We start from the raw sequence: 12,003 nt of genomic DNA on the forward strand, positions 1-12,003 counted from the left end.
GTAGAAATATATCAAGGCTGTGTGACAGCCAGAATATGGCTGGATCTTTTGAGAGCCTTCCAAGACTGGGGACCACGTGGGCTTTTAAAGCTGTAGTTCTCTGATAGCATGCTGTTGTGTTGTTTTGGGGATTAACTGGACTCTTACAGACACTTACTTACAGTTTTGTGAGTGCTCAGTCATGCTTCTAGAGTGTGATGCGTGAAGGTAATGCCTAACCAGCACATGGAAGGGTTGGAAAGAAGCACTTCTTTGAATTTCATTCCTCAGTTTGCCTGGGACAAGAATGCTGTTCCTTTTTGAAAACACAAGAAGGACAAGTTTGGCTGTTTTGTGGCTGTGGCAGCATCTTATTGGCCTCAGGAATGAAGTAAATGTAAAATGTGATCTGGCAATAAAGCCTTGAAAACATTATTAGTTCTCTAATCCCTGCTAGCTGATACTTTTCTTTTAAGAACTGTCGTTAATAATATAAAGCAGAGTTATTCCTCTGGTCCCTGATGGTGACAGCAATCCTTCTTTTTGCCCCTGACAGGCAAGAAACTGCCACTGTTTTCTTCAGTGGCCTTTCCCCAGAAGGATGAACAATCTTTCCCCAATATTACTTGCCAGAAAGGAATGTCCATGAAAAGAGCAGGACTAATAAAGAATGCTGTGGCTTTCCTGCTCTGGGGAGAGGTTTTGACACACGCGTGTCTATACTTTTCTTGCAGCAAACAGCAATCCGTGTGAGCACGCTGGGAAGTGCGTCAACACCGAGGGCTCTTTCCACTGTGAGTGTCTGAAGGGCTACACAGGACCTCGCTGTGAGATGGACATCAATGAGTGCCACTCCAACCCGTGCCAGAACGATGCCACCTGCCTGGATAAAATTGGAGGATTCACGTGTCTCTGTATGCCAGGTGAGGGGAGTTTCTGACAAAGACGGGACTTGGAGCAGAGGAGGAGACCAGGAGGCAGAGCTCAGGGAGGGCTGCCAGCTCTGCCGGGGCGGAGCACAAAGCTGCAAAGGGCTGAGGCTAAATGGTGAGAGGGAGTCTGCTGTGGTGGCACCAGCCAGGAGGACCTGGCATTTGTGTGTGGGAGGGAGAAAGCAATTAGAGGGCTGAGAAAGAAACCAATCTCTGCATCACTGAAGGAAGTTAGCCTCCTGAGCTGAGTATGTGTGAAAGTATTTGTTACTATACCTGGTGAAGTGCATGTGCAGAGTCTTCTCTTTGTGAAAGCAAAGCAGGTGCAACCTTTAAAAGAGTGACTGTGTTTTGAGTTGTGCATATGATGACTTTGGAAAATAGTGTTTGGGCTTTTCTTTGCTTAAAATACCCCAAATAATGCGAGCTCCCACTGAACTGAGGAAGTCACTGTAAAAAAAGCTACTTGAATGAAATTGTGCTTGTAAAATAACCAATGTTAGTCTTGTATTTTGCGCTCTGATAGAAAGTGGTAAAAAAAGAAAAGCATGCAAGTTGCCAGTTGCACAGACTTATAAAGTACTACAATTCATAAATATAAATAAATAATTGTGACCTGTGCAGGAGATCAGGTGACACTCTGATAATTACAATGAGGTTTTATAAGTGTAGTATTTATTAATATATAATATGTTTTCAAAGGTGGAACAGGAAAGATTAGTTCCAAGTGTTTCACCCTTTTTAATGTTTTTCTTGTACTCTGCCAATAGCTAAAGGCCCTTGAGTTAAAACTGTTGTGTTTCTTTATATATCTTGTACAAATTAATTAACATAGCCCCTTCTCAAGTGGAAGAAAATACTAGATGTGAATTCAGCATGGACTTCTGTTGTTGCTGGTTAGGTGAACATCTTCAGCAACAGTGAAACCTACACAGTCAACATCCCTCTTTAACTTCTGGTGTATATTCTTACCTCATAGTTTCTGTCCAGACTGCAAAATTGTAATGAACTCTGCTTAGACTTTCAGCACTGGTATAAGAGGCAGTTACACTCTCAAGGGCACTTTCTACAGCCTTCAGTCACCTCTTCTTATTTATTTTTATTTTTAACAGGTTTTAAAGGAGTTCACTGTGAACAAGATATTGATGAATGCCTAAGTAATCCCTGTGTGAACAATGGAGTGTGTCTTGATAAAGTCAACCGCTTCCTTTGTGTCTGTCCTCCTGGTGAGTTCTTATTTCTGGAAGCTTTTCCTGCTTCACCCTACCAAGAACTTCACAGATGTTGTGGGTTATACATTTCTTGAGTTTCTGTTTTTCTTAGGGCAGCACCTGTTTGAGTGAGTTGCAATCACTATTAAATCAGAATAGTTTCATATTGGTTGCAATAATATTGTGTCTGTAACTGGATAAGCGTTGACAAACACACAGTTGGGGACCTCATCTAAAAGGGTAGCTGGCAACACAAGCTTCTGTTGTTGTGGAAACTATAGTGAGATTCTCAGAACGTTTTAAAGATCAGAGCCTCTGCACACTTTTTGTCTTTTTCTGAGGATTTTAGGCAGAAGCTGGTTTTTCATCAGTATAGTTTATGGTGCTTGCATGAGGAGTGAGATGAATTGAGCTCCACTAGAAAAGAAAAAGTGCTGAGCTGAGGGATCAATGTTAGCTGTAGAGTGAACATCTTAGAAAAATTTTGAGTTCAGAATTTACATGACAAAAGCCTGCATCCCCTTCTTATTGACTAATGATGTTCAGGCTCTTGCTTTGGTTCCTTCCTCCTAGAAGAATTCCTCATGTTTTTTTTTTTTTCTCAAACTGCCCAAGGATCTGCATCACCTGACATCACCTGTCACTACTTCGTTAACTGTTTCAAAAACCTCATTGAAAGTTCCAGTGCTATGTTGTAGTACATTCCATACTGCTGTAATTCTAGTCTGAAGGCTCTAGTAATGTATGCGCTGTTATTTTATTTTTAGCTACTTGCTTTGATTGCCTTAAAGATTTTTGTTAATGGGCTCTCAGTTTTACAGGCAGGCACACTGTCCATAACACTTGAGCTCCATCTGCTTCATTTCTCTTTGGCTTGGCCATCTCAGTTTTCAGGGTGGACAAGGAGCCAGTCCACGCAGGGCGTGGTGTGTGCTTCATGATGCCATGAATGTAGATTTGCTGAGCTTGAGTGGGCTGTGTTTGGGTGGACTTGAGGATCTGTTAGAGGTAATTCCTGACAGTGCAGCTGTCTGGATGAACTCCTTCCTGTGACTTCTGGGTTTCCATGTGTTTCTGTGCCTTTCAGGATTCAGTGGGGCTGTGTGCCAGATTGACATAGACGACTGTTCCAGCACGCCGTGTCTCAATGGAGCCAAATGCATTGACCACCCCAATGGCTACGAGTGCCAGTGTGCCACAGGTCAGTCTGGTGTTCAGAGGCCCTGGGTGGGGATAACATACATGAAAGGCTGGTCACAAAGATGTCACTGTTTTTTCTTTCTTTCTCTGAAATGCTGCTTGTTTGCTGCAGAACTTTGTCCGCTCCTTTGTGCAGGGAATAGTATTTAAGTAGAGAAAGTCTTTCACTTGTGGCAGTTAAGTTCACAGTTGATGGGAATCCTGGCTTCCCTCTTTCAGCACCATCTTTTACTTCCCAGAAGATGACAGCTATGACATCCACATATGGGAAAACATCAGTGTGAAGGCTCCTACCTGTGATTTACCCCCCTCTCTTCCAAGTCAGATTATATTGTGTGCACTTGAAAAACAAGACATGGGCAGAGCAGTGCTACTGTGCATTCTGATTTCTGTTGCATCAGGCAATTCTATGTCAAAAGGCTAAGACTGAAATGCAGTAACAGTCATAGAAGAAATTCCACTCAAAATTTGAGTAGAAGTTATTTGAAATGATTTGTCAGGTACCACACAAATTTTGGCAGAGCTGTGGCCAGAACTCAGGTGGTTTTATTAATGCCTGGTGAATTACATATTCAGATGCGTCAGGTTTAATTATAGGATTTTCTTATTTTCAGACCTCCAGGGGTGATGTAGATATGTTTTTATCTTCATTTTTACATCTGGTCAGAGTTCAGAGCTGTTGCATTCTAATTCTCAGTAAGGAGCTACACTTGGTTGCTTTCAGTTAATGGTGGCTGATACACTGCTCATGATACAGATTCATGCCTTGGCTTTAGCTCTTCCATTAGGGAAGAAGCTGAACAATTCCTGGAGCTGTCTTAGTCCCAGTAATGTGCAGTGAGGTTGGTTAGATTTCTGTGCAACTTTTGTTTTGAATCATTCCAATGATCAAATTATTAAGGCAGATTTGGCTTCACTGCACAGAATGTAGCAGTGATTAGCCTAAAAATAGCTTGGTTGTCCTCACACATGGTCTCCACCATTCTCAAAGTTCCTGAAGAGGCTTTGAATTTGTTGGAAGAAGGAGAATTCAGTAGTTCTGACCAGGAGAGGAATAATTACTGTGGTCAGAATTTTCTTTTTGACTACTTCATGTGACAAACTAAGCAGGCACTTGCAAAAAGAAGGAAAAGCTCAAATCGTCTCCAAACTTGGAAACTATTTTAGTCTTTCTGAAGCTGGTGTGTGTTCTGGTTGCTTTCATTCTCTGAGACTGCAGAGCTTATCACAGGCCTGGCCTGAGATGGGTTTGGGTAGTGTAGAGGAGGACAAGGTGGAGAGCTGTGCCTTGAAAAGCAAGTTCTGAATTTGGCACTAAAACTGCATAAAACCATCTCATTACAGAAATTCCAGGTATCCCACCTGAGGAGGGAAGGCAATTGCTTCCATGAAGGCAAATGATATAATGAAGCATTTTCAGGCTGAAAGCAACCAAATGCATGTTACTGAAGCAGCAGTTCTTAGTAAAATCCTTGGTTAAATATTTGACTGAAAATGGAAGAGGGACTCTGTATTAGGGCTGTTTGCCACCCTGTCTGAAGGATTTTCATATTCTATATTCAGATGTTTTTTTCCTAGTCTAACTCTTGTTGGCAAAGAGAGAAATTATGTTTTGGTGAGGTATGTTCAGTTAAGAGATCCAGAAATATTCCTGATCTCTAAGTGGCTCAGCTGAGCTGCAGCAGCAGGCAACGTAATGACTGTTGAATGAACGTGTGCTAAGTATTGTATTTAATATTGACAACCTTCTGTAAGACTGAAATGTGGAATTCTTCCTGGGGGCAGGTCAGTTACTGGGCAGTAATGTTTGAGTTTGTTCTTGCTCTGCTAATCTCATGGTCTGAGTGATGTGTTGTTCCCTGAATGGTAATCGCCGGCTGCCCACGTGATTGAAAACTGCAAAATATTTGGCCAAATGCTGTACAGATAGCTCTATTTACTGCTTGCTTTTTGTCTTTTCTTTCCCTTCTGGCATTATTCCACTTCTCCTTCCCAGTGGTAGATCATGGCTTTTCTTTTCTTGGGTTGTTTCAGGTCTTTCCTCTTTTGTTTGTCTCTGCCCTCTTTTTTTTCTCCCCTCTGCCACCATTTATCCCCTTATCAGTTTGTTTTCTCTCCTTCCCTAACATCTTTTTATATCCATCTCTCTAACTAGCTTCCCTTCCCTCTCCCCACCCACTTCCACACCCATTCATCCAAGCATACGTTCGCAGAACTTGGAAATGTTAGCCGTCACCTGGTATGTTTGACCACAGAAATAACCACAAACCTGTATGAAAAATGGGGAGCCTCTTATCCACTTATAATACTCAGGTGAGAACCACTCTTCAGCTGTTGAAATTCCCTGCAGCTCGGTTTGTATCAGTCTCCAGTTGGTGTCTTGAAATTTCAAGTTCTGCCTTCCTGATCTTCAGCTGCTGGAAGGCAGCGTGAGCTGTTGCTCCAAAACCTCAGCTCTGAAAACCATTTATTTGAAATTGTCCCAGTCTTATAAAGCTCTGCTCCAGGGACTTGTTTGCTGCTCTTAGTTTCCTGAGCCCTCTAGCCCTTTTTCCCTCTCAGTTGCTCAGGATGTTTCCCAGCTGAAGCAGAATGAAACAGGCCAAATTGCTGCTTGTTTCATTGCTCCTAACCAAGAGGTTGCATGCAGCCTTCAATAAGTTTGCAGTTGGTGCTTGATTGCAGTTACTGAAAAGTTTCCCAGTGAAGGAGGCAAGAAATTTTCTAATAAGCAGAGCTGCAGAAGCTTTGACATGAGCCAAGGGAGTTCCCTTGGGAAGGTTTCAGCAACGTCTTTGCAGTAAATTCTTATTCTAACAAGGTCAGCCCAACTCTGTCCCCCTGTTACTGTGTAGAGGAAATGATGGCAGGACTGTGCCTCCAGACAGTTTATACTGATGCAAGTAAATATTTCTGATGGAGATTTACATGTTTCCTCTCATGGCTACTATTCCAAATAACCTGAAGGTGACCACTTCCAGTGCCAGGGTTCTCCATGCATGATGCTGTTCTGTAATGCTGTGAACAGTGGGGAGTGTTGTGTTCCAGGGCTGGAAATACAGCTGAGGTGCCCAGTTACCCTTTGTGTTCTCTGCCACTTCACTGATTCTTGATACAATTCTTTCTATACCTGCATTATATTCGCTGCAGCATCCTACCAGTGAACTCCTTCCTTACTCATGGTTTTTCCTCAGGTTTTACTGGCCTTCTGTGCGAGGAGAACATCAACAACTGTGATCCCGATCCCTGCCACCACGGGGAATGCCAGGATGGCATTGATTCATACACATGCATCTGCAACCCTGGCTACATGGGTGCCATATGCAGCGAGCAGATCGACGAGTGCCACAGCAACCCTTGCCTACATCAAGGGCGCTGCATCGACCTGGTCAATGGCTACCAGTGCAACTGCTTGCTGGGCACCTCAGGTATGGAAAACACAAGTGGAAGGCTTGGATTCGAGCAGAATTCAAGCATGGAATTATTTCTTAAGTGTGCTCTGGTGTGTGCTAAGTTGAGAGTATCATTTTCACATTGTTTTTCCATGCTGAACTTTGGTGTGTTTGTGTGGCTTGCCTAACCCTCACTGGTGCTGCAACTGATCTTGGGAGAATTTGCATCCTCTTTACTCCAAAAAAAATCAGGCCTGCAGAAAAATTAGGCATAGTGTTCAAAATGTTTATTCTTTGGTTTAAATTAACACAAGTTCAGGGTCATGTTCAGTCAGCATAAAGTGACTTGGGTGACATTCCTTGGTGTTGCAGTTCTTCTGCATAATCACTTGTTTAGGTTGTCCCCAGTGTGACTTCAAAGCAGGTGGGATTCTTAATTTGGCTATTTTGGGAGAATAGTTTTGTTGCCTTCTTTGTAAGATTTACCCTCCATATTCCTCTAACTCCTTTTTTTTTTTTCTTTTTTTTTTTTTAATCCAGGAGTAAACTGTGAGAATAACTTTGACGACTGTGCCAGTAACCCGTGCATTCATGGGGACTGTATTGATGGCATTAATCGCTACAACTGCGCCTGCAAACCTGGATTCACAGGTAAAGTCAGCTACCCAAGGGCTCTGAATTGTTTTGAAGATAGTTATCTGAGTAGCCAGGGAAGTGTTCCTTGCATACTGACTGCGAGGGATTCAGCTGGTGTCTCAGTAAATCCTTCTAATCTTTGGATCTTAGCATTTTACACTGCAGCCAGTTCTACCAAACAGAAGAATGGCCCAATCTGTGCTGTGAAATGCCATTCTTGTTAGGTAATTAAGTCCAATTCATGGTTCTTGGGTTTATAACAAATAAGCCCACGTGACTTTCGTTTATTATTTACAGCCTCTTTCCAGGGACAGAGAGACTGTGGACAGTATGGAGAGGTGTTTGATCAGACACTGCCTTGAGCTTTGACCATGAACAGTATTTCTATTTCTGTGAAATCAGAGCATTATCTTGGTGTTCTCTTGAGTTGCTTCCCACTCTGAAGTCTTCAGACAAATCTGATTTTTTCAGTACTTCTCTGTCATAGCATGGTCTGTTCTGTTTTCTTTTTAAGCTACAAAATTTTTCTGGTACAGTCAAAGTAGGGCTGAAAAAAGAAGTGGTTAGACACCTCTGGATCCATGTTTAGAATTCTGAGCCAACATCAGACTATTTCTGATGACTAAAGCACATCTCACCACTGTTTACAAGGGCATTTATGTTTTGAGCCACGTAGGGTAATACAAAATAATCATTGTGAGGCAGTTGGTACTGTTTATTATGGCTTTTTCATCATGTTTGTTACTGTTTATTACTGAATTATTCTAGTTAGAGTAGATCTGAAATGCTTTAGAGTATCAGAATGTTTCATGTGTCGTGTGCTTTTCTCTTGGTGTCTTTCTAAACTCCTGATGCTCCTGCCTTCCTTCCTATGGGTCTGGCATGGTGGTACTCTCTAGTCCCCAGAATAAGATGAGGGATGATGCCGATCACTCGTGCCTACCACTGTCCTAGGTTGCTGGCATTCCATATTTGTTATCCTGCTGGATCTCTTACTGTTACACTGTTAAAATAATTCAGTATTGTGATGAATTGGCATATTCCAGTCTTTAAGGAGCTGGCTTGCATGGGGTCTTGTTACTTTGTCATTTCCTTCTGTTAAAAATGCTTTCAGCTTACTGCATCATTCACTCTGTTTAGCTTTCCAGCCTCACAAGTCCTTTTGGTCACTACTTCAAGGATCTTGCAGTCGTAATCAGAGGCAGGCAAAACAGGAAACGGTGTTTTTAGAGCCCCTTTTGCGCAATAAACCACAAGAACTGTATTTACTGCAGACATTTGGGCACTATTGGTTGTTCAAAGGGTAGGTACTTCAAAGCAGAGGAGCAGGGCTACGGCAAGTGGAACTCAAGAGGTTTGTTGCAAGCATGATACAGCTGAGTGGTTTTTGTTTTCCTAATCAATATTAACCAGTGATTTTAGTGGAGATTCTGGAATGGTTTGTAAATACTTGCCGAGTGTAAGTGCTGTTTTCCAGGCACAGTAAAGTGCTGCATCTCTCAGAAATGCTTCTCTTGGCTTGAGTTAAAGCACGGAGGCATGTGAGCTCCATGCTGCTGCCTTGGCTTCCCCAAGCTGTGTCTCAGTGTGTGCTCTTGCAGACGTGCAAAGCAAGCACTCTTTTAAGAAATGCTGCTCAGGAAGTGTTGATTTTTCCCTCTAGGCCCCCGCTGTAATGCGGACATCGACGAGTGCACGTCCAGCCCCTGCCACAACGGCGGCACGTGTATCAACGAGGTGAACGGCTTTCGGTGTGTGTGCCCCGAGGGTTTCCACCACCCCCACTGCCAGTCCCAGGCTGATGGCTGCCTCAGCAACCCCTGTGTGCATGGCAACTGCACACACATTGCCACTGGGTAAGGACTCTGTAAACCTACCTGCTGCCTTCTGCATTATTGTCTTGCTCTGTCCAGACTTCCAGCTCCCGATTTTTCTCTAGTTTCTCAGACTGGGATCCCGATTTATCTGATGCCTCTGACATAATCACAGTAAGGTGCAGACCTTCATTCACCAGCTGGTGTTTCAACACAGGTTTTTCTTTCCTGTCTTGTGTTGTTGGCTGGTTTTGCACGGGCAAGTAGTGCAGGGTGTACTGTCACCATCTAGAGGGAGGGTTTGGTGATTCTAATGACTTGAGTGAATGCAATTAAAATAAGTAAATGGTTCCAAATTAAATCTTTGGGGAGCAGCAGTAATCTATTCCATCGAAACCTGAAGCATTGAGCGTGAGGACTGTCTTTATTGGCTAGTGCTGTTCTTCCTAACCAAGCACCGGATCAAGGAACAGGCTGACAACTTTTGCTCCAGGGATGGATATTTCACCTGGGACACTTTGTCCACTGCTGAGATTTTGTCAGCTTTATTCATATTGTTGCATGTCTGAGAAAAGAAAGGAAAATTCTTTCTGGGTCTTTTGATGGCAGTAGTTGCTTCTGAATCTTCCCATCCAGGAAGACCAAGTGCTGATTTCAGGAGCCCTAAATTAGACTTCTTTTTGGTAATGGTAAGTCTAGGGATGTTTTGTGTGTGAAAGTTCTCAATTATACAGCCTCCGAAATATGTGCTGCATCCTGGGAAGTGTTGTCAGCATTTGGGTAGGGAAGTGATTTTTTGCTGCAGGTAGCTCTGTAGGGCAGGATGCAGCACTTTCCCTGGAGCTGGCCGGAAAGCTGTCTATAATGCTAACTCAGCCTCCTTGAAAGCTTGGAGAACAGATTTTTGTTCATCTTGTCTGTCATCTGTCACTTTGCATTTACACCCAGGTACACCTCACGCTGTGCCAGGTAAAAGAAGCAGTGTTTGCAGGGCAGGGACAGAGGCCTGTGTGTGCTGTGTGACCTGAGTCCAGGCTGATTCCCCAAGTCCTTACTTCTACGTCATGTGGGTGGGGTGTTGCTCTACTTCAGATTTTGAAACATGATGGAGAAGATTGCTCCTGCTCCCAGCCAGCTGTTTTCATTTGAAACCACTATTCGGTATTAAATCAGTCTGGTTATCTTTGGAACCTATTGTTCCGCTCCACTTCTTTTTTTTCTAATTTTTTTTTTTTGTTTTGTTTCTGTCTTTGTTTGAATATGTTGAGATGGTCTTATCAAAGCAGAAACATTGCTGGTTGACTGAACACTTTGTGAAAACTGTAATGAGGGAAGTGTGGTTTTAAGGGAGGGTTTATTTTCAGTATTTTCAAAACTATACAGCTGTGGTAAGCAATCTAAAGTAACTTAGGGCTCTTCTCAAGAGATTTCTTCTGGTTTTCTCTACAAAACTAATCGACAGGAAAAACTGGTGGAGGAGTTACTTCAAAATGCCCTAAAATTACTGCTGTTTTGCCTTTCAAGGTACAAGTGTGTCTGCGACCCAGGCTGGATAGGAGATTACTGTTCAACAGAAGGGAATGAATGTAAATCAAACCCATGCCAGAATGGAGGAACTTGTGAGGATCTGTTGAATGGATACAGATGTACCTGTAGAAAGGGATTCAAAGGTGAGAATTCAGAAAAAAATTGTTATCTTTTCCCTTTTTACTTCGTTCCACCTTTAGAGTAATTTCTTTTGATTAAACTTTGTGGAAATAGTAATCAAGATGGGAAATGCCATGGCTGTATGAGATTAAATTAGCCAGTTCCTGTAGACATGATACAGTAATAGAATATTTGGCAAAGGCTTGTCTAAGCCTTGATTGGAATCATTAAAAAATGTCCTATTGGAAGGTTAGCTTAATTTTCTTTGTAAATGATGAAATTTACATAAATGCCCTGGAAATTGGAGGGGCATTAAACTCAAAATGACCATGGCTGCTTCTACACTGAGCCCATGAGGAGTGCTCTGCTCTCCTTTTCCTTCTGCTGAGATTTTTCAAAATGTGGCAGTGCTGTCCACTGCAGTGTGGGATAATCATGTGAGTTACAACCTCTTTGTTCATTCTTCCAAGAAGCAGCAAGCTCTTAGCAGCACATTCTTCTGCTTTTTCCCATTCTGTTCTCCAGGTGTGAACTGCCAGGTGGTGGTTTCTCCTTGTTCCCCTAATCCTTGTGAGAACTCGGGAATCTGCCAAGAATCTCCTGACTCTGAAGGCTACACCTGCCAATGTGCCCCTGGCTGGGAAGGTAAGGTGGATGGAGACCGTGTTGTGCTTTCAGTGCTGAGCAGAGCTGGCACTCAGCCTCCTGGCCATTGCTTTGGGAGGGGTCTCACCCTTGGACTCTGCACCTTTCAGGGGAAAGATGCACGGTGGATATTGATGAGTGTCTCTCCAAGCCCTGCAAGAACCATGCCCTGTGCCACAACATCCAGGGCAGTTACCTGTGCGAGTGCCGGCCTGGCTTCACCGGAGGGGACTGTGACAGCAACATTGATGACTGCCTGTCAAGTGGGTATCAGCACTTTGCTCAGTGTTTTCCAGTCTTTCCCAAAAATAAATTTGCTGACTGATGATTGACAGATTCCTAAAGGTCTTTTATGATCCCTTGCCAAAAGGAAAAAAAATCCCAAACTTCAGTTTTGTAATGTTTGAGGCAGTCAAAATCCATTGTGTTCAGCTGCTAGAAATGGACCATCGTGTCCTAACTGATGGCAGCTGTTGTTCCCAGATACTTAACTTGAAAAGGCTATTAGAGTTTACATACTTCAATAAGAAGCACTGTTAAATGCAAA

At 43.0% G+C, this 12,003-nt stretch overlaps 1 protein-coding gene across 2 annotated transcripts in view; it reads left to right on the forward strand.

Moving 5' to 3' along the window:
* Positions 1-12,003, forward strand: part of NOTCH2 (notch receptor 2) — an 83,261-nt gene that overhangs the window by 40,879 nt on the left and 30,379 nt on the right. Inside the window, exons 8-16 of one of the 2 annotated variants that reach the window (XM_021545971.3) lie at positions 714-902; positions 2,024-2,137; positions 3,210-3,323; positions 6,517-6,750; positions 7,255-7,365; positions 9,014-9,206; positions 10,689-10,834; positions 11,337-11,456; positions 11,567-11,719. In XM_021545971.3, coding sequence (XP_021401646.2) covers positions 714-902; positions 2,024-2,137; positions 3,210-3,323; positions 6,517-6,750; positions 7,255-7,365; positions 9,014-9,206; positions 10,689-10,834; positions 11,337-11,456; positions 11,567-11,719 — 1,374 coding nt within the window. Of the gene's footprint in view, positions 1-713; positions 903-2,023; positions 2,138-3,209; positions 3,324-5,318; positions 5,636-6,516; positions 6,751-7,254; positions 7,366-9,013; positions 9,207-10,688; positions 10,835-11,336; positions 11,457-11,566; positions 11,720-12,003 lie in introns of those variants that run through there. The other variant, XR_004148593.2, reaches the window with a different exon arrangement.

Source organism: Lonchura striata, chromosome 9, assembly GCF_046129695.1.
Source record: "Lonchura striata isolate bLonStr1 chromosome 9, bLonStr1.mat, whole genome shotgun sequence".
Classification (NCBI taxonomy): Eukaryota; Metazoa; Chordata; class Aves; order Passeriformes; family Estrildidae; genus Lonchura; species Lonchura striata.